At 40.1% G+C, this 22,881-nt stretch overlaps 1 protein-coding gene across 2 annotated transcripts; it reads left to right on the top strand.

Annotated features, from left to right (window-relative positions):
* Nucleotides 1-585: 585 nt before the first annotated feature.
* Nucleotides 586-22,491, top strand: ZNF483 (zinc finger protein 483). 2 transcript variants are annotated; one of them, XM_060609037.3, is made up of 6 exons: nt 586-791; nt 2,628-3,168; nt 5,077-5,165; nt 6,103-6,229; nt 6,609-6,704; nt 10,462-22,491. In XM_060609037.3, exons 2-6 carry the CDS (start codon nt 2,781-2,783, stop codon nt 12,009-12,011), a joined length of 2,250 nt encoding a protein of 749 aa, XP_060465020.1. In that variant the 5' UTR covers nt 586-791; nt 2,628-2,780; the 3' UTR covers nt 12,012-22,491. The 2 variants fall into 2 exon arrangements, with proteins under 2 accessions (XP_060465020.1, XP_060465021.1); XM_060609038.3 differs by lacking the exon at nt 586-791 and adding an exon at nt 986-1,305.
* Nucleotides 22,492-22,881: the final 390 nt, after the last annotated feature.

Genomic DNA, 22,881 nt, shown 5'->3' on the forward strand with positions numbered 1-22,881 from the left:
ATGCCAGGCAGGTTGGAAGGAGAGAGCAAGGAGGCCATTGTGACTGGAGCAGGGAAGTCCAGGAAGAGGTCAGGGAGGTTATGGGTGATCCATCAGATTCTAATCAGCTTTGTAGGCCACTGTTAAAATTTGGGTTTTTACTCTGAGTGAAATGGGAAACCTTTTCAGGGTTTTAAGCAGAGGAGGGACATAATCTGTTTCACGTTTTTAAACCATCTCTCCCGCTGCCGTGTAAAGAATAGACAAGGGAAGAAAAGTGCATTCAATCGGCTATTGCAATAATCCAGGGGAGGCATGATGGTGGTTTGCACCATGGTGGCAGGTGTGAAAGTCATAAAATTAATATTTGTTAAATTCGCGTTGCGGCATTAATTATGGCTTACATAGAATGCATCACCAATATGCATTCTGCAGTGGGTTTTTCCAGCCTGGATTTAAGGGAAGGGTAGGGAGAGGAAGGAGGAGGGATGGTTTGAGGTTACCTAGGAGACCGAGCATCATAAATCTGAAAACCTGAGATGGTTCTAGGCCTTTAGGCCTCTGGCGCAGCAATAATTCTGTGGCCGAGCCCACCAGCCATTTCCCAATGACCATGCGCAACAGGCCAGGTGGGAGCCTATGGAAAACACAGGACTTTCGCAAAGCAGGACAAACGCATTCCGGGAATCGTAGTTCTGCGCCCTTGCGCAGGCGCAGTGGCTCTTCGCGGGCTTGCGCGCGCAGCTCCTGCAGGACCAGCTTCTAGAAGCTCATTGCGGTGGCGTTGGTCCTGACTGCGGGTGCTGATGCAGGTAGTGGTTGTCCCGGGCCCCTGATTTGGCGGCCGCGGCCAGGTCGCCGGCTGCAAGGATGCACCCGGGCTGGGTGCATCTTTGGTGGGGTGGGTGGGTGGGTGGGGAGCCGAGCGATCTCACAGTGCACTCCCGATGCTGCAGCTTCTGGGGGAGGTGGGCACTGTCCTGAATGACGGAGCTTTCCTCCATCCCCTCCCTGCTTCCATACTCCCTTAACTTGGGTACGCGGACTTTTTCGGCGGGAAAATTCCTTTATGTGTGTGCGTGGGGGAAGGGAGCATTGCGGTGACTGCAGGATGTTTAGCAGCATCCCTAGGTCTACTCGCTAAGTAGGTACCACTAGCACTCCTCCTCCAGTCGTGATAACCACGTCTTCAGCCGCCCCCCACCCCCTTTGAGAACTTCTGCCTGCCTGCGTCACATTTTCGCGGAGCCTCTATTGTAGGCTCCCTGGAGACCTAGACGAGTGTCTTAGTCAACACAGAGCCCCAGGTGCTCAGAGCGGCGTCAGGTACGTGGTAGGTGCCTAATATTTGGCGAAGGAATAAATGACGTCATGCATTCGTGTGTGCCGGGCTCTGTGCTCAGAGGTGGGGGAATTATTGGTATACTTGCAATAGGAGGAGAGGGCTTTCACTTGCCGCAATGTAGTACATCTCAGACTGTATTTTCATCTCCTGGGTGCTCTCTGAGTGTGAGGACCCCACCAGATCTCTCCACGCTTGTCATAGTTTCCTGATCTTCAGTTATTTGCAGAATGAAAGCATGCGGGTAACACACGATGGGCTCCGTGCAAAAGAGCACTTGGGCATCAGAGAAACCTTTGTGCAAGAGCTGACAGTTGAAAGGAGTCGTTTTGAAGGATGAGTAAAGGTTTGGTAGGAGAGAAAGAAGACAGCATTTCTAGGAGAGGGAACGGCACTAGTGCGAAGGATGAAAGGGCATATAGTTTTTGTTTTGTTTTGTTTTTTGGTTTTTTTTATGGCTGCAGCATCCATCAGGGGCAGCTAGAGCTCAAGAGGTGAGGTTCTCAGAGCAGGGTCTCTAGATCATCAATACATGGCCTCTGCATTTGAACTTCACCCTGAGACAGCTGGGGAGTGATAGGTCCCTATTTTGCAAATTAGAAGGGATCCTTAGGCTGCAGCATGAGACTGGATTGAAGGTACCTGTACATTTGTAGTTTAAGTAGGATCGGGGCACCTGGGTGGCTCAGTTGGTTAAGGGTCCGACTTCTGCTCCAGTCATGATCTTGCTGTCGGTGAGTTCCAGCCCCACATCAGGCTCTGTGCTGACAGCTGAAGCCTGGAGCCTGCTTCAGATTCTGTGTCTCCCTCTCTCTCTCTGCTCTTCCCGCATTCATGTTCTGTCTCAACAATAAATAAACATTTAAAAAAAAGTAGAATGGGGAGGTTTTTAAGAAATAAAACTGCCAGAACTTGGTTGTTGATTACGTGAGAAGTTTGAGAGGCAAATACGAAATCGGGCTTCTGAGTTGAACACCTGTTGGGAATATGTGGCCATTCACTGCAACAGGACAGGAGGAATAGAATAAATTTGTGACTGGATTCTCTTCTAGCAGTGTGCCTTTTCTGATGTGTTTTGCTTATGAAGAGTCTTTAGTCTGAAGAAACCGTTTTCTTGGTGGGTATCTTTAATTACCCTTAAATTAACTCCCCAGCCTTTCCCCCACAAAGAAAATTGCTCTTTAATGTAGCAGTTGGGCAGGGCTGTTGCTGGCCTCTCCGTATGTTTATGTCTGTGAACCATACCAAGAACAATGTTTTTAGAAGTAATTGTTTTACCTATTTAATATCTTTTATTTCTTGACAGTTTCTGCAAGACCATAAGCTGAATGCCTGGAACCCTTGATATTTTGCTGTCCCTAGTGCCTGTCGGTGGACTGTACTGTTAATTCACCTAGAGTCTGAAGGGGACTGTATTCCTGCTGGTGATACATTTGCAAGCTGTAGTACCTTGGACGAGATGACAGCCATCTCCCCGGACCCTCAAACTCTGGCCTCAAGTGAACCAAACAAGGTCCTAAGAATGGATACTCCTGGGGATCAAGAAGCTATCCGGAGAGGAGACGCGACTGACCCAGAGACTTTTAGACAGAGGTTCAGGTGGTTTTGTTACTCAGAAGTGGCTGGACCCAGAAAAGCCCTGAATCAGCTCTGGGAGCTCTGCATTCAGTGGCTGAGACCAGACATCCATACGAAAGAACAGATTTTAGAGCTTTTGGTGTTTGAGCAATTCCTGACCATTTTGCCTGGGGAGATCAGGATATGGGTAAAGTCACAACGTCCTGAGAGTAGTGAGGAAGTAGTGACCCTCATAGAGGATTTGACCCAAACACTTGAAGAAAAGGAAGGTGAGAATCATAGATGGTGGGAGGAAGAGGGAGTAATTTCCTCAAGGTGTGAAAGTAAACTCCTCCAAAGAAAGCAGTTGATTGCTAAAATAGGAGTCCAGGTTTGGGGTTGGGACTGGGTTTGGATCAGCCTCACCTTTTACTGTAGAATCTTGGGCAAGCTATGTAACCTCTCTGAACTTTCATTTTTTTTTTTTTTAATCTGTAAAAAAAGGGTTCCTGTCTGTTCTAAGTCTTTTGTGAGGGTTAAACAGGTCAAGGCATAATACTAATTTCTTTCCTCTTCCCCTTGAGTAAGAGGGACTCTTAGAACATGGGAGAGAAGGAAATTATCTGAATGTGTTTGGAGTCACAAGCATATCATCCTGCCCAGGCCTCAACTTCTGCCTCCAGCGGGTGCAGGAGCACGTTTCCAGAACGGGGCTGCCCAATAGCTGCAATGATGGAAATGTGTTCTGCATGGTTTTGCTCTTCAAATTGAACATATGAAATGTGGCGAAGGCAAATAAGGAATTGAATCTTAAATTTAAATAGCCTCACGTGGTGAGCAGCTACCCTATTGGATAATGCGGTTCACAGCCTTAAGGGAGGAACAGCTGACTTATACTTTTATGCCTACATTATTATAAATGTATAAACTATGAATTATAACTTATCATTGTAAGATATGGATAAAAAGACTTCTAGGGTGGATAGCCCTTTGAGGGCATGTGGTTCAGCTTTTATAAAATCCCTCTAATATCCTACAATGTTCCAAATATGTGTAACATATGAGTTACCGTAAGACTCAATACATATGTACAAGTTTGTATTCTACCCAGAGTTCCACAGAAGTGGCATTTACCACCACAGACTTGAATTGTGCTTGCACAGCTAAAGGTATATTCAACATTTGGGTTTCCTGACTTTCCTCTCACTTGTCTGTCATTGCAGTGTGGTGCTTCTCCAAAATTAGGGCCTCTATATGGAAGCCCCTGCAGTAAAGAAGTTCATGAATTGATTGCTTTAGCCTTCTGTAAGAACAGTGTCCTTAAAATCGTCCCTTCTTTCTCTTTGATTATATAATTCTGATTCTTAATTTCTGTTGATTGTCTAATCAATAAGCTGCCTAAAATTCTTTTCATAAGAAAGTGAAGCATGATTTAAAAAATACTTTTCTCGGGGCGCCTGGGTGGCTTGGTCGGTTAAGCGTCCGACTTCGGCTCAGGTCATGATCTCACGGTCCGTGAGTTCAAGCCCCGCGTCGGGCTCTGTGCTGACAGCTCAGAGCCTGGAGCCTGTTTCAGATTCTGTGTCTCCCTCTCTCTCTGCTCCTCCCCTGTTCATGCTCTGTCTCTCTCTGTCTCAAAAATAAATAAACGTTAAAAAAAAATTTTTTTTTAAATACTTTTCTCTTATTAGAAGAGCTGTTGACATTGCCAGGTATGTAATATATTTAGTTGATAGTTTGGCTTCCTGATTTCAGTCTTTAGGAATGTGCTGGTGACCCCAGAAGAAGGGTCTGTTCCTGAGACCATCTTGGTTCTCTCATTCAGTAAATGACTCTACAAGGCATTGTGCTAGGACTGTGAAGAAAACAAATTAACACATAAAACAAAATGCTTTTTTACCTTAAAACATCCTATGAATATTTTAAAAGAATAATTAGTATGCCATTTAAATTCATAAAACTGTAGATGTATGGATTGAATGAAATCAGTTATTGTGAGCTTAGGAATCGAAAGGCTTTTTTATGGGGTAGGGGAAAGAGCTTGGATTTTAAAAGAGTGTATCTGTGGCTTTTATCTCTGTTTTAAAGAGTAGGGAAAAACTGTTTCTTCTGACGTTTTTATCCAGAGAGACCTGTAAGAAATTCTAGTCTGAGGAACACATTTGAAAGACCAGAGTGTTCTTCTCTCCCCTTCTTAGATCCAGCCTCTCAAGAGTCTGTTATTTCTGAAGAGGAGAACCCTGAAGAAAATAAAATGGTTTCTGTCCTTCCAAGTGCTGAGTCCCGGGTAAGCTTCCCTTCACTGGTTTTCATTCTTTAGTGAATACTTACTGAGCTCCTACAGAGTGGTATAAAAATATTAGAGTAAAGAAGACAGTCTCCCTTTTCTTCACATTCTTCGAGCTCATTCTTCAGATGCTATTTTATTTCAGTTACCAGAATTTGTCACAAGTCTGACTCTAATGAAAATAACAGCTCTGTGGGGCTCCTGGGTGGCTCATTCGGTTAAGCATCGGACCTCAGCTCAGGTCATGATCTTATGGTTCATGAGTCTGAGCCCCGCCTTGGGCTCTGTGCTGACAGCTCAGAGCCTAGAGCCTGCTTCAGATTCTGTGTGTGTCTCTCTCTCTGCCCATCCCTGCTCGCACTCTGTCTCTCTCAAAAATAAATAAACATTTAAAAAAATTATAAAAAGAACCCAACAAAATATTTTTACTAAAATTCTTAAATTATTCTGGGTAAAATTAGTCAAGTGGAAATAGGGTTATATTTTCTTAACACAGTAAAACTCTAGCTGAACAGTGTTGGAAAACAAAAAGCAACTCTCCTGTAAAAAGATATGGCTGTCTAATCATGCTGCTGTTAATGAGCATTTCTTGAATATTCTAGCCAATGCAGTAAGGTAAAAAGGAAATGAGGTAAGTATTGGTGTGAAAGAGACAGACGTGTGTTATTTGCAGATGACATGGTCTATTTGTAAACCTCTGGGTATCAACTGAATAAGTACTAAAACTTGTAATAGTTGAGAAAAGTGGCTGGTTACAAGTCGATAAGCTTTCTATAGACCAATAATTATCGGTTAGAAAAAAATTCTTATTCACAATAGTAAATAATACAGCTAAAATAGACTGATAATGGCTCCCAAAAGTACACCCAGTTCTTAATCCCCAGAACCTGTGAATGTTAAGCCGATGCAAAAAGACTGTGTTTTGTGTGTTCATTAGGAGTCCATAACATTCAAGGATGTGGCTGTGAACTTTTCCAGAGGAGAGTGGAGAAAACTGGAGCCTTTTCAAAAGGAGCTCTTTAAGGAAGTGCTACTGGAGAACTTTAGGAACCTAGAATTTTTGGGTAAAGATACCTCTTCATGATCTAACATACAGGCTGTGTATCTTTTTGTTCACTATTAGTGAAAGGTAAATGCTATTAACTGTTTTGGCTGGGCATGCAGGGTTGACCATGAATGATCCTAAAAGTGTGTTCTGAAAATGTACTTTTCTGCAATGTTTTCTCCAAAAAAAAGAGTTCTGCTTTATTGAACTGGAAATGTTGAGTATCACTGTGTTGTCATCAAGGGCATACCTTCCTTGGTTTCCTCCTCATATTCCAGTGTTGATGTCTGTATGTGAAAGCTTCTCTTCCCTAGAGAACCAGAGGCTGTGTGTGAATGTTGGAACATTTTTGTTCTATGCAGAAAACAGTCATTTGGTATTCTTTTCTCTATGAGCAGGCTTTGCAGTTTCCAAATTAGATTTGATTTCCCAGCTTAAGTGGGTTGAACTGCCATGGCTGCTGGAAAAAGAAGTCTCAAAAGGCTCCAGACCAGGTGAGTTGGTGAAAAGCAGATAAGGAAATTAAAACGGTTGTTTAGCCAAGTCATTTGTGAAGAGCTTTTGAAATGTTGGGTGGGCTAGATGCTAAAATGGAAAGGTGATTAGACTATACCCCTTGCCTTCCTGGAATATTCATTTTAGTGAGGAGACTGTTGGTGTAGGTCCTCTGAGAAGTAGATGCCAAGACGTGATTAGCTATGCCAGAGACTTACTGGGGAGAATTTCAGTGAAGGAAAATGGGGATTACTGGAAGAGGCTAGAGGAGCTGTCAAGAGCATAGTGTGACTGTAACATCTGTGAATGAGAGAGGGAAGGGAGAAAGGTTGGGTAGGAAGTATCTTAGACTGCAGTGCTGCTTAAGAAAGTTTTGGCAAGGGGGCGCCTGGGTGGCTCACTTGGTTGAGCGTCCACCTCTTGATTTTGGCGCAGGTCGTGATTTCACTGTTTGTGATTTCGAGTCCCGCATTGGACTCTGTGCTGACAGCACGGAGCCTGCTTGGGACTCTCTCTCTCCCTCTCTCTCTCTGCTCTTGCCCCACTTGTGCTCTCCCTCAAAATAAATAAATTAATAAACAAACAAATAAACTTAAAAAAGCTCTGGCAAGGCCAAAAACTGGAATCACCTGCCGGTCAGATTCCTGAATCTCACAAGAAATGGGCTTGCCCATGTGTCCCTGCTGTACTTGCCATGGACTGGGAGCAGCTTATGGGAAAGTGGCCTTGGCATGAATGTGGTGGTGGATATTCAGGGCAGCTGCAGGGACTGGTAAGTAAGTGTCCCAGAGTTGGAGATCTGTGAAGTGCATCTGTGTGGATGCTATAATATGGGTATCAGAACAAAAGCTGTTAGTAACGGGATGTGTACTATAATAATGCATGTGTAAGGAACAGTGGGAAATACAGGAGCGACAGCTTTTTTCACGTTTAAGTTGAATCTTGAAGGAAAAGTAGGAATTCATCCAGTGGACAACATGTAGAGTATAATCTCATCTTTGTTAAAAGCAAAAAAATGTTACATGTACAGGTATTAAATATATAGCTAGAGATAGATTTTTTTTTAATGTCTGGAGAGCTTTCATGTTCACCCTGGTTATCTTTGAGGGATTACATTTTTTTTCTTTATCCTTCCTTTATATTTAACAATAAATGTATGAAATTTACATTTAAAAATAATTTATTACAATACTTTTTTATATTAAATAATTTCACTTAGCTCTGTTCCACCTTTTATTTTATATAATTTAAGTTTATTTATTTTGAGAGAGACAGAGAAAGGTGGGGAGGGGCGAGAGAGAGAATCCCAAGGAGGCTCTGCAGGGTCAGCACAGAGCCTGACAGGCTTGAACTCACAAAACCATGAGATAGTGACCTGAGCCAAAATCAAGAATCGGATGCTTAACTGACTGAGCTACCCAGGTGCCCCTTAGCTCTATTCCATCTTTTTAAATTTTATTTTATTTTTAATATTTTTATTTAATTTTGAGAGAGACAGAGCGTGAGCATGGGAGGGACAGAGAGAGAGGGAGACACAGAATCCAAAGGAGGCTCCAGGCTCCAAGTTGTTAGCACAGAGCCTGACACAGGGCTCGAACCCACGAACTATGAGATCATGACCTGAGCCGAAGTCCTACGCTTAACCAACTAAATCACCCAGGCGCCCCATCTCTATTCCATTTTAACCAAAGTCAACCTGTTGGCTCTTTTCAGTATAGATACACAAATAAAGAATATTATGTTTAATATAAATGATATAAACATGTACCCCTCCACCCCAGAATCATCATGTAGATGTACACCTTGTTTAAAAAGTTATTTACAACAGACTGGAGATGACGGACAAAGCAGAGTCAGTAGTTATAATTTATAAAATACTTAAGTAAATCAGCAAGGAACTGATTTTTCTGATGCTGAGTCTGTTCGAAAAATGGGTGAAGAACTTGAGCAGATAGCTGACAAAATTAAAAATAACTGACAAAACTAAAATTTAAATACCTGTAAATTTGAAAAAATTTTCCCAGTCACTGGTCAACAATGAAATATACATTTAAAGCAGCAGATCTACTTATTATCCATCAAATTTGTAAAGATTTAAAGAAAGATCATTTCACCAGAGAGGAGGACTCAAATACTTGTGTTCATCATCTCTCATATGGTGGTAAAACTTTTCTACCCTTGGTTCCATAACTCCACTTTTATGACTGTTTTCTGAATATATATTAATCATTTGATATACATTCAGTATGGGAATGTCTCAACTGTAATGCATCTAAATGATGAATTACTACTGATTCAAATTATTCTTACGAAGCATTATCCATGAGATGGGAAGGAATTATGAATGAAAAAAAGTAACACCACGTTATACATGGTTTTATTTTTAAATGTATACAAAAGATTTATTCTAAAATATAGAGAAAAGTGTCTTTAAAAAATACACAGAATTTTTAACAATGGTTAGCTTCTGGGTAATAGAATTTTTGTATTTTATAGTTAGTGCCTTGAAAAATAGTTTCATGAGGGGTATGTGGGTGGCTCCATTGGTTAAGTGTCTGATTTGGTTTTGGCTTAGGTTGTGATCTCATGGTTTTTGAATTTGAGCCCTGTTTCCGGCTTGGGAATCCTCTCTCTCTCTCTCTCTCTCTCCCCCCCTCTCTCCCCCTCCCCCACTCGTGCTCACCCTCTCTCTCAAAATAAATAAACATTAAAATAATAATAGTTTTACGAAAGTGACAGTGTGATCTCATGATTAAGAGCCAAGTTGAATGATGATGGCTAGTAAATGAATTCAAAGTTCTGAGAAGGGTGTAAATAGAATATGGTATTAGAGAAGGCTGTGGAGATTGTGGGACCTGAACCCTAGGCCCTGTCAAATTTATGTGTTTGTAATAGTGAATAGTTGAATAGTGAATAGTGAATGCTTGGGATTGCATTTCAGGTAGTACAAAGACTGAGAGAATAGGATTGAGAACACCACCATAGTGTGTAGGGACAGCGAATGGATGCCTGAGTAGAGTGTATCCATAAGATTGATAGGGCCAGACTGGGGTAACGTGTGAAAGTCTAGCGTAGTTGATGTTACATGTCTGTGATGTGATTAACATTTTCTATAAACTTAGTGCTATTTGGCTGCTTTGAGAAGCAGTGTAGTATAGGGATCAAAAGTATGGGCTTTGATAAACACTAAAAAATAAATAAAATGATTAAAAATAAATTATGGGCTTTGGTGCCAGACTAGATTAAAATCTGCCACTTACATGTGACTTTGGGTAAGCTCCTTACAGTCCATGTGCCTAGGTTGTCACATCCACAAAATGGGGATAATGACAGGACCTACTTTATAGGCTTGGTGTGTAGATTAAGTGAAATACAAGTGTCGGATGTGGGACCTGGCATTTACTAAGTATTCAATAAATGTTTGCACTGTCGTCATTATTTGGAAAAAGGGTAGATTGTAGAGAGAGTGAGTTTGAACATAATACAGAAATTTGAAATGAGGGTGAGAACATGCATCTTTATTTTAACTATAAAGCATAAATTCTTCATTTTCCTCACTATTTTTCCTAATCCCTATATTTACCTAGTTTTCCTATATTACTTTTTTCTTCTCTGTTTTGTAAGATTCTGAGAACTGTGCACGCCACACACCTACTGTTCGTAGTCCTTACTATTTATCTGTATTCCTGTTTCAGTCCCAAATATGATAGCTCCCTTTACTGCAACAGGACATACCCTATTTATTATTTCTTTTAGAGTGTGAACCTAGAGGTGAATTGAAGGAATCCTTTCGAAATCAAGATGCTCTCCTGGATGAATCAACTTTAAATAAAATAATAGAAAGATGCCTAATGGGTGGGGATCATGGCTTAATGGGAGAATCCCGGAAGCGTAGCAGTAAGGAATATTCACAAGGCGCAGTCACACAAAAGAAAACTCATGGGAGAGGCAGTAAGGGTGAGGAATTTGATCCAGATAAGAGCCCCTTTGGAAGTAATTTCAAACAAACCTCGGACATAATTAAACATCTGAGAGTCTACTTAAGGAAGAAATCTCGGAAGTATAATGAATGCAAGAAACCCTTCAGTTTTCATTCAGACCTTATGAACCGCAAAGAACACACTGGAGAAAAGCCACGGAAATGTAACGAAGGCAGGAAAGCCCTAGGTCACTCTTCATCTCTTACTGAACATCAGAAACATCAGAAAATGGGGAGGAATTTGGGGAGGAAGGCCCAGAAATGCAGTAACTGTGGGATAGCCTTTACACGAAGCTTGTCCCTTACTAAGAGAAGAAACTGCACTATATGTGAAAAATGTTGGAAAAATCTACATCAAGATGCATCCTCAGATAAAGATGAGGGAGCTGAGATGGGAGAGAAGACCCACAAATGTAGCAAATGTGGAAAAGCCTTCGGCTATAGTGCCTCCCTGACCAAACATAGGAGAATTCACACAGGGGAAAAACCCTATATGTGCAATGAATGTGGAAAAGCTTTCAGTGACAGTTCATCCCTCACGCCACATCACAGAACTCATAGTGGAGAGAAACCCTACAAATGTGATGATTGTGGAAAAGCTTTCACCCTGAGTGCCCACCTCATTAAACATCAGAGAGTTCATACTGGAGAAAAACCCTACAAATGTAAAGAATGTGGGAGACCCTTCAGTGACAGTTCATCTCTTATTCAACATCAGCGAATTCATACTGGAGAAAAACCCTACACGTGTAACAATTGTGGAAAGTCCTTCAGTCACAGCTCATCCCTTTCCAAACATCAGAGGATTCATACTGGAGAGAAACCCTATAAATGTGGTGAATGTGGAAAAGCCTTTAGACAGAATTCTTGCCTTACTCGACATCAGAGAATCCACACTGGAGAAAAACCCTATTTGTGTAATGACTGTGGGATGACTTTCAGCCATTTTACATCTGTCATTTATCACCAGAGGCTTCATTCGGGAGAAAAACCCTACAAGTGTACCCAGTGTGAGAAAGCCTTCCCTACCCATTCGCTCCTCAGTCGTCATCAGAGAATTCATACTGGTGTAAAACCTTATAAATGTAAAGAGTGTGGAAAATCGTTCAGTCAGAGTTCATCTCTCAATGAACATCATCGAATTCATACTGGAGAGAAGCCCTATGAATGTAACTACTGTGGAGCAACCTTCAGCCGCAGCTCAATCCTGGTAGAACACCTAAAAATTCATACTGGAAGGAGAGAATATGAATGTAACGAATGTGAAAAGACATTTAAGAGTAACTCAGGCCTCATCAGACATCGGGGATTTCACTCTGGAGAGTAGTTCTTGGAATACTATAAGGGGGTGCGGGTGGGGGGTGGGGGTGGTGGAATCTCACCAAATTGTCCCTTATTAAAAACCTGGGGTGTAAACCACCACAGCCTTGATCTGCAGCCACAACTTGGATGGGTTGGCAGCTAGGAAAAACACTTTTTCCCATGCACACTTCTTTGGCAAATCCTAATTTGGGTTGGTCAAGTCACATTGAGAGTGAAGAATGCAAGCGAGATGGGCAATGATTCTAAAAGGCCAAATGCAGATTTAAAAAGCAAGAAGCAGTGCACAAGACCCACTTAACCATTTCTCTTCAAGAGGTTTCTCTTAGCTTCTAGCAAGAACTGGTCAAATTCTGTTCCAGTTTGCCAACCACCTCGCTATATCACCTTGGGGCATGTCATTTGCCCTTTCTAAATTTGAGTTTCTTTACTGGTACAACAAAGTGGCTGAGGCTCATGATTTCTGAGTTTACCTCTGATCCTCTCTGAAGCTGTGGGAATAAGCTAAACACTTGGCTCCTTGGAATTTTCAAGTTTCTGTGGTAGGAAATTACTCAAGAGCCTCAGCTTCTAGCATAGTGAGAACGAAGTATACTCTTGGAATACTTGATGCCAAATCCCTAGACTGTCAGCAGGAACAAGTCAGTGAAGCTCACGCAGGTGTGTTTTCAGGGAGCGTTTTAATTGGACAAAGTCTCCCAACCTGTTTTTTCCTCTGGACTTTGAGTAAGGGGCTTAGGAATCTAGAGGGCATGCATGGGAGCCATCTCAGCCATGAGAGTACCAGTCCTCGGAAAATAGGTTGGGGGCTGGGGAGGGGGGTGGTAGGGGAAGAAATGGGTGCTGAAAGCAGAGCTATTCTGGATGGATTGTCTTTTGCAAAACAGAATTATATTTTTTTAAAAGTTTGCTTATAGTAAGTATAGCTCCTTGTAATTGGAGTGCAAACATTGTGTATGGCAAAGGTCACGAGCTAAGAATGGGCCATTTGATACGGTTTTGTTGGTCTGCACGATAAGGGGTGTGTGTATGTGTGTTGGTGGAGTTGTCACCGTTTAAAGATTAGATTTCATATTTAAAAAAATAAAGGCTTGCCTTGAAAAATTGCAAGGGGTGACCACACTGGCCCATACTTCAGTGGAGTAGTCAGCTGGTTTGGGGTGGTGCCTGCTGCCTTTACATGGGGAATCCACTCTTCTACTTGCCAAGTTCTCTCGTTTATAGGACCTGACTTGCCCACTATAGGAACTTGATACTGTGATCCTCTACCATCTGGAGAATGCAGATTCTAAAATCTAAAGAGACTCTATTGATACTGATATTCAGGAAAAGAATGTAGAAATCAAAAAAATAACTTTTCAGTTACATTTTCTTGTTGAAACTGGACCTGAAAGGAATAGAGTGTGCAGATACTAGTGGATTGTTCCTTAGAAATCTCATTGGTGGAGTGTGAATAACAATTTCTAACTGAAAAAGGAACTAGAACCCTGAGTCCATTTGGGTTACGTCTCAGGTGATAGGGTTCTGGAGGTGCCCTACTGATTCAACAGTGGTACTAAAAAGTTCCTCAAGTTGAAGTTTGAGGCAGCTGTTATATGAAAGAGAATGAAACCAGAAAACTTCTGGCTTATGGAAGAAGATCTTTCATGCTTACTGGAGACTCAGCAATATTTGCTGTGATTTAATAGGTGTGGGTTTGCAATGCTACCTCTGGATTATACTGTTGGTTTCTTCCTTGTACCCCAACTCTCCCCACCCCAAAGCTTGTAGTTCAGATACTGCTGAGTGGTAAATTGATCTGCATAGTTAATTGCTCAGTGGACCAACCAGAGACATTCTAGCCATGAAAGGAATATGGTTTATGAGAATCATTCAATCTGGTCTCAGTGTTTTTTGTGAACATACATAAACCCTGGTTTGGTTTTTTTTTCCTAAAAGATAGAGTATGTGAAGGGAAGTATTTAAAATTCTTGAGGCTTGTTCCAGGATGTTTACCAACATTCTCCAACATTCATAAGAGGATGTTTTATACCATTGTTGGGAATCTGGAACGTAGTTTTTTTTAACAAGTTTTTTGGGGTGTAAGTTACATATAAAAGTCATTTCAAGGGTATAATTGAGTTTTGGCAGATTCACTGAGTTGTGCAATCATCACCGTAATCCATTTTTAGAACATTTTATAACCTCAGATCCCTCGTGCCTGTTTACAGTTAATCCCTATGCCTACTCTTAGTCCCAGGCAACCACTAATCAGTTTACGCTGTCCATAGAGTTGCCTTTTCTGGACATTTTATACAAATGGGGTCATATGTGGTCTTTTGTTTTTCATTAACATGTTTCTAATTTCGTATTATAGCGTATCAGTCCGTTATTTTTATTGTTAAATAATACCCTATTTTATGGGTATACCCTATTTTGTCCATTCACCAGTTGAAGGACATTTGGGTTGTTTACAATTTTTGGCTGTTAAAAAGAATGCTGCTTTGAACATTGATGTGTAAGTCTTTGTGTAGACATGTCTTCATTTTTCTTAGGTAGATGCCTGAGTGGCTGACTCATCTGGTAAATTTTTGTTTAACTTTTTAAGAAATTGCCAAATTGTCTTCTCAAGCGAGTACATCATGTTGCATTCTGAGCAGCACTGTATGGTCCCATACAATCTGGGAAATACAGATCCTAAAATCTAAAGAGATTCCATTGACAGAAAAATTCCGGAAAAGAATGTAAAAATCATACAGAGTGACTCTTCAGTTAAGTTTTCATTGTAAAATTACACCTCAAAGGAATAGAGTGTGTAGATATTAGTGGATTATTTCTTAAGAATTTCATTGACAGAGTCTGAATAATAATTTCTAACTGATGAGGCAGCTGAAGCCTTGAGTCTGTCAGGTGTCTCTACATCCTCACTGACCCTGGTTATATTATCTGTTTTTATGAGAGCCCTCCTAGGTATTTGAAATGGTATCTCTTTGTGGTTTTAATTTGCATTTCCCTGGTGGCTAATGATGGTGAGAGTCTTGTCATGCGCTCTTTAACTATTTATAAATCTTTGGGAAAATATTTATTCAAGTGTTTTTTTTTTCCATTTAAAAAATTGCCTTATTGAGTTGTCATGGTTTTTAGTCTATGTAAAAGTCTTCTCTCCAGTATGAACTCTCTAAATACCATGTACTAGCCACAGAGAGAGACCTCAAACCCTGCTGCATGGTATTTATCAAAAGCTTGCTTTCAGTAACTACTTCTGTGTAATTGCCTAAAGGATATTTGATCCGGGCCATCCTCCAAGTACTTAAATTCATTTTTATGCCCTATCAGCTCATCAAGAGATTTTAAACTTTTTTTGATTCCTTATAGATTTGTTTTTATTAACCAGTATTTGACTTTATGCTTTTTATATACATTGATGGGTATTAAAATCAGCCCTTTAAGACATTCTAATTTAAAATGCAGATCTTGCTTTTAAAAATGTTTCTTCTTCCGGAGTTTCTATTGAAGAAACTTCTTTCAGCTCACAGGACAAGATAAAAGCTTCTCCTGTCAGTGAGTCTACTTTTATTTACTTCTTTTTGAGTTAGTTTTTAGCGTGGTAAAATACACAGAACATAAAGTTGAGCCTTTTAGCCCTTCTTGGGAGTACAATTCGGTGGCATGAAGTGCATTCACATTGTTGTGTAATCTTCATGACTGTCTATCTCCAGAACTTTTCTGTCATCCTAAATGGACACTTATTAAACAGTTACTCCTCATTCTGTCCTGCCCACAGCCCCTGGTGACCACTATTTTACTTGCTGTCTCTCTGAATTTGAATATTTGTCTTTTTGTGTCTGATTTCTTACACTTAGTATAATGTTTTTAAGGTTCATGATACAGCATGTGTCAAAATTTCATTACTTCTCAAGGCTGAGTGATGTTCCATTGTATGGGTGTACCATATTTTGTTCATTCATCCATCCACGGACATTTGGGTTGTTTCCACCATTTTGGCTATCGTTAGTGGTATAAAATAGAGTCTCTAGTTCTAAGCAGATGTTCTTAATGGCATCTAGAATGGTGATCCATTCCAGAAGGTTTTCCATTTACTCTGCCGAGGTCCATCAGAGGAATCACTATCTGTGGCAGCTATAGCCTTACAAAACGTGTGTGTTAAATAATAAGACCTGGAAGTTGAAATTAGTCCTTGATCCAGGGGATGCAGAGTAGATACTGTTAGCAGTGATAAAAACAAGTCTTATACATCTTCGTGAGAGCTCTTGGGTGACCAGGTAAATTGTCTTTGAGCAGTAATACTTTGAAGGAATTTTTTCTTTTTTTCTGAGCAGATCTCAATAGTGGACTTAGAAAATTGAGTAAAAACCATGTGGTAGGGTTGCCTGGGTGGCTCAGTAAGTTAAGGATCCAACTCTTGATTTCAGCTCAGGTCATGATCTCAAGGTTATGGGATTGAGCCTCACGTGGGGCTCTGTGCAGACAGTAGGGAGCCTGTTTGGAATTCTCTCTCCCTCTCCCATGGCCCTGCCCCCGCTCGCACGCGCATGCTGTCTCGCTCTCAAAAAACAAAACAAAACCATCTTGTAAACAGTTGTGTTGTCATCCAGGTTTTGTTGTTTCATGTATAGAACACAGGCAGAGAAGATTTAGTGTGATTCTTAAGGGCCCTAGGATTTTCGGAATGGTAAATGAGCATTGGTTTCAACTTGCAGTCACCAGCTGCATTAGTCACCAAATGAGAGTTAGCCTTTCCCTTGAGCCAGGCACTGACACCTCTCTAGTTATGAAAATCCTAGGTGGCGTTTTCTTATAAGACCGTTTGGTCTGTATTGAAAATTGTTTGTTTAATGTAGCCACCTTCGTTAATTGTCTTGCTAGATCTCCTGGATAACTTCCTGCAGCTTCCACATCAGCATGTGCTGCTTCGCTTGCTGTTAAGGAGACAGCTTCTTTCCTTAAACCTCATGAACCAGTCCCTGCTAGCTTCAAACTTTTCTTTCTGCAGCTTCCTCGCCTCTCTCAGCTTTCAGAGAATTGAGGGGAGTTAGAGTCTTGCTCTGGATTAGGTTTTGGCTTAAAGGAATGTTATTGGTTTGATCTTCATATCAGCAGTAAGGCTGCCTTGCTTTCTTATTCATGTACTTATGGGAGCGCTGCTTTTAATTTCCTTCAAAAAACGTTTCCTTTGTGTTCATAACTTGGCTAACTGGGGCAAGAGGCCTAGCTTTTGGCCTATCGGCTTTCAACATGCCTGCCTTATTAAGCTTAATCATTTCTAGCTTTTGATGGAAAGTGAGAAATGTGTGACTCTTTCACTTGAGCACTTCGAGGCCACTGGAGGGTTATTAATTGGCCTAATTTGAGTATCATGTCTCAGGGAGTAATGAGGCCAGAAGACAGGGAGATGGGGACAGAGGGTCGATGGAGCAGTCAGAAACATGCACAGCGTTTATCGTTGGTGTTCGTTGTCTTACGTGGGTGTGGTTCTTGGCACCCCAAGACAATTACATGAGTAACATTGAAGATCACTGATCATAGTTTACCATAACAGCTATAATAATAATGGGAAGGTTTAAAATTTTGTGAGAATTCCCAAAATGAGACACATAAAACGAGCAAATGCTGTTTGAAAAATGGTGCTGGTAGACATGCTCAACACAGGTTGCCACAGATCTTCAGTCTGTGAAAACAAAAAACACCACACACTATCTGTGAAGCACAATTAAATGAGATATGCCTAGGTTCATTTTCACAAATGCTACGTTTATTAATGCTTCATATATACAAAAAAATTTTAAGAGATGAGATGAATGAATATTCCCCAGAATATTCCTGCAGAAATCCAGTCTTCTGTGTAAGACTGATGTGTGTTGGAGGGCAGGTAGGATGCAGGTCACAGTATGGTTGCATTTAACAGCGAAAATGAACTGTGTTCATTGCTAAAAATGAAATGTAAACATAGCACGTGGGAACACCCAGGAAAGGTGGCTCTGATGCTTGGGGATAGGAGTCCGTTGTGTTCCTTGCTGCCACGGTGCAGGCCCTGCATTGTAAAGACCTTTCTTTCCAGCCCTGGTGAGGAGTTTGTGTTTTGTTACCAGGGCAGTGGGGAACCAGTAGAGGTTCTTCATGTGTGCATGTGTTTGCTGATAGAGAACTTCTGTTTTTGCTGGTTTTTTTGTTTTGTGTTTTCCTCAGAATTGTTTCCCATTGTGGAACAGCTTGATGCAAAGAGAGAAACAAAAATTTTAAGATTCTGGAAATACACTGTCAAATTGTTGTCTATACAGGATAGCACGTTCATAGGGTCTCTCCTTTCTGTGGAAATATGGATGTCTCTATGATCTGATGTAAGGGATCTTTTCCCCAAACCAGGGCACTTGTGAAATGTCTCTCTTGAGTTAATCTGATGCTTAGTAAGTTGCAAATTACTAGCAAAATATTTCCTACCCTGAGAACATTGGTGAGATCTCTCTGCTGGGCTCTCTCTCTCATAGGTTCTAAGGTTGAGAGGTCCTTCCAGGTTAGAGTCTTCAGGTCTCTACCCCTACAGAGTGGTTCTGGTAATCTACAAGCTTTGCTAAATATCTGCAGCTCTTCTGGGTTTTTTTTGCCATTGGTATTCAAGATGTTTGTCAAGATGTCCCGTATAAAATGAGACCAAGGAGAGCATTCCTCTAAAGTAGTAATTAATGGATGCATAATCCCTAGTTTTTTCTCTTTGAAGAATATTCATTTTTCTCACTGGATTTGCCAAACTCATCAGAACCTTCCTTTAGCTCTCAAAGCATCTTTAAGACCATTGTTTTAAAGGTCTTGTCTGGCAAGTGTGACCTCTGGGCTTTCCAAGGTACATTTTCTGTTGATTTATTTTATTCCTTTGAATGGGTCATACTTTTTTGTCTCTTTGTATGCCTTGTGATTTTTTTGGTTGTTGTTGAAAACTCAACATTTGAATCTTACAGTACGGTAGCTCTGGAAATCAGGCTTTCCCTCTTTTCAGAGTTGTCTTTTTTATTGTCTTAGCATGTCTCTGTGCTGGGGATCAGTCTGTGAATGCTTAAGCTTTTCTCAGCTCTCTTCTGACTCTGTATTTCCCTGGGAGGAGTCCATGGTATTCTAAATTCTCCCATATATCAAATTTTTTCTCAATGTCTAAAAAAAACCCAGGTCCTGTCCCTTAATCCTCTGGAAGCTACTTGAGCCAGTGGGGGTTGGAAGAATGGTAGTTGGCTTCTGTGCTCTTCCTTCATGATCAGAAGCGGCCACCCACAGTCCGAACCCAGCACTCTGACATTTAGAGACAGAGGTTTTTATTACTTCCTCTGGCACCAGCAAGCCCAACTACAGATGTGGGTTTCGTCTCCACAGCTGCCTCCCCCTGGGCTGGCCAATAGAGAATGAGTGGCTCCTACTGTCCTGAAGGCTAGAATCCACCACTGATCATTGCAGTTTACCAGTCAAGAGTTCCCCTGGGAGCTGTAAGTTTTAAAATAGACTTCCTCTATTCCAGAATTATCACTAGCTACCTTTTTCCAGTACAGTTGTTGTCTACGTGGACAGATGGGTTCCTGGCTCTTCCTTCTCCGCCATCTTCCCTGTCATCACTTCCTTCATGTCTTTGATCTTTATCTTGCTTTCTGGAAATTTTCGTTAGCTTTATCTTGCAACTCTACTACTAAGTGTTTTGAATGTTTTATTTGTGTTGTCGCATTTATAATTCTAAGTGCATTTTCTGATTCTCTTTTCCTTTTTTGTTTCATGGGTGAATTTCTTTTCTCTGAGGATGCTAATATAGTGTCTTTATTCCATGTTCTTCTGCTCCCTGCATTATCTGTCTTTGCTCCGAGTTGCTTTTAACCTGTTTTCTCTCTTTCACATTGGAGGCTTTCCTCAAATGTCTGGAGAGCTTTGACTCACATTTAAGAAGAGGGCTCTACCTGGTTCAGATTCTGTGTCTCCCTCTCTCTCTGACCCTCCCCCATTCATGCTCTGTCTCTCTCTGTCTCAAAAATAAATAAACATTAAAAAAAAATTAAAAAAAAAAAAAAGAAGAGGGCTCTAAAGAGCTGACTGGAAGGTATTTCATTTAGTGCATGCAGCACTGTCCGATAGCATAATGTGAGCCACACATGTAATTTCAAATTTTCTAGTAGCTGCTTTTAAAAAGCAAAGCAGATGAGGTGAACAATATATTTTAGAGACATATTATTTCAACATACAACCAGTGTAAAAATTGACGAGACATATTTTTTGCATTGTCTCCAAAACCCAGTGTATAATTGTATAAAAGTTGCAGCACATCTTAATTCATACACTAAATTTTTCCTTTGAAGTACTTGATCTATATTTAGATTTATAAAACTTAGCATTGAAAAGTAGATTCACCTAGTTCTTCCAAACATATCTTGATGTTAATGTAAATGTACTTAAAGTTTTCCAATAACTGGATCAAATATCAAAAACATTACTTTGATACTTGCATCCACATTGACAAAACTGCTCATTGTTGTATTGAAAGAATTGATTTGATTTTGAAGCAAAAGCAATCATTTTGAAAATTATTTAAGTAAACTCACTAACTCTTGTGTCCACTCAGTATCGTGAACATCAAATTTGGCAAAATATTGCATGAAATGGAAATAAAACTAAGTTTATCCAATCAACAAACCATTCTTCACATTTGCCTTTTTCTTTTTTGGCAGCCAACTTCCACAGAATACTATTGATTACATTTAAAATTTACATATTGACCAATGTTAGAAAAATGTGTAAAATTGTCATTTTTTTATTTGTATTATGAAGTGTTTCAATTTTAACTAAATTATTTTACCTAAGTAGGTACAAGTTTTTCCTGTTCTAAGGAGTTTCATATTTAGCTCATTCACATGCAGCGTTCAGTTAAGGAGAAATATGAATCACACTGCCACTTTTTGTCCATGATTATTGAATATATGGCAAGCATTCCTTTCATTTTAAGAAAACCTTAAATTGAAATTCCTAGTACAGGAAATCTTTGTAAAAATTCTTTTCTAACTCAACCAAGGAACATTGGTAGAGAACACAAGATCATTAAAAACATTATCCTCACCAGTTCCATAACCTGGCAATGATAATTTTATAGCATTTGCGCATTATATACTGAAGAATTTAATATCTGTATTCTTGACTCTCTTTAAGAGTCTCCTTGAGAAAACTGAACACAAATATTTTCAAGAGTTATCAGACACTGGAACAAAGCAATGAGGGAAACATCATTCTCTTGCTTTAAAATTCTAATACAGCTGGTCTTTTGACTTAACATAGCTGGAGTCTCATTCTTATGATAGAAACTCGTTTTTCTGTCTCTAGCTGAAATTCTTCTTTGACAGATGGAAAAATGTCAAAAATACCTGTCATGAGTTTGAGTTTTTAGGCAATGAATTGACATTTCTTTGTAAATTTGGATGTTCTTTGAGACAGAATGTACCAGATTTTCAATGGGCACTGTCTTAGTACATGACTCATCCAAAGCTAAAAGTAAATACTTGGAACTTTCTGAATTTTAAATCAATTGATCTTTGATAGTATTAGAAACTTCTTGTATTCTATGAACAACTTTGTTTAGAGAGTTAATTGAAAATTTCAATTTTTGTAAATGTCTTTTTAAGTCTTTCATAATTTCTAACTAAATTACCATAATTAACATAATTTCTTTTTATCGTCTCTCCATCTAAGATTTCTTGTGTGTGTGTTAAAGAATTCAACTATTGTATAGCTGGCCAAGTTGGCAAGTTCAAAATCCTGTTAAAAACTGTTTAAATTTTTTTGATGGAAATTGCTCATTTCATATAACTAATTTTGTGGAATTTCTTTTTTTTTTTTTTTTTTTTTTTGCTGTTAGAATACTTAAACTCACTAGATTGTTGCTGAAAATGACAAATATTAGCTATTGTCTTAAATATTGTCTCCTGTATCTAACACATTTGTATACAACAAACAGCTTCTTCATTTTGCTGTGCCTGCAGTAAGTTGCAATGGCCATTCATCGACTGTGCACTATACCCTCTCCCCCTTTTGTCTTTCCTGTACTAGTTGTAGTACTAGCTTCTGTATTGCACTGAATTCTGCCTCAGTAACATGCCTTCATTTTGAAATTTAAATATTTTCCCTTATTTTTTTATCTAGAAAAAAGTTATAATTAAAATAGTATCTCAGTTGGTGGTTAGGAGTTGCATAGATGTCACTGTAACTGTGCTGTCTGCATAGGTATGCTTTAACTAGTGCTAGCTACATAACATGCCCAAGTAAACACATTGTGATGTTCTTTCAGTGCATAGAAGAAAATCATCTGAACTGAAACAATCCGTTGATAACTGTGTAGATTGAAGTGTTTATCTGTAATACTAGAAATAATGCACGTCCCTCTACAAGCATTACAGTACAACATCCTATGCGATGCAACAGTTAAAGTGAATTGTAGTTCTACAAAAACAATAAAGTTGTGTTTAATGGAAAAACATTGACTCTGCTTCAGTTTTTTAAGCCTCAGAATGTGGCACTGTCTGTATTTGCAGTCCTAAGAAGCCTTCAGCAGCTACCATATTGGACAGTACAGAGTCAGAGTAAGCAGCACTAGCCACAGAGAGCCCAGCAGATCAAAGTGCTTAACTGATAACCGTTCATTTCCCAGGCAGGCATCCTACATTGTGTTGCATTCCAGTGTTTTGTAGCTGTACCATCTGGAGGTCCCAGAAGCAGAGAAAGAATGGGGAGCATTATATACATGGGTCCCAAATGGGTGCCACGGTGTCCCAGGTCACTGTAGAGAATTCTTAGGGGATTCCAGGATATTTTAAATTTTAGGGAAACACAGATACAACTATTGCGCATAGTACCAGATACTACTG

The sequence above is a fragment of the Panthera onca genome, chromosome D4, assembly GCF_046562875.1.
Source record: "Panthera onca isolate mPanOnc1 chromosome D4, mPanOnc1 haplotype 2, whole genome shotgun sequence".
NCBI classification, from domain to species: domain Eukaryota; kingdom Metazoa; phylum Chordata; class Mammalia; order Carnivora; family Felidae; genus Panthera; species Panthera onca.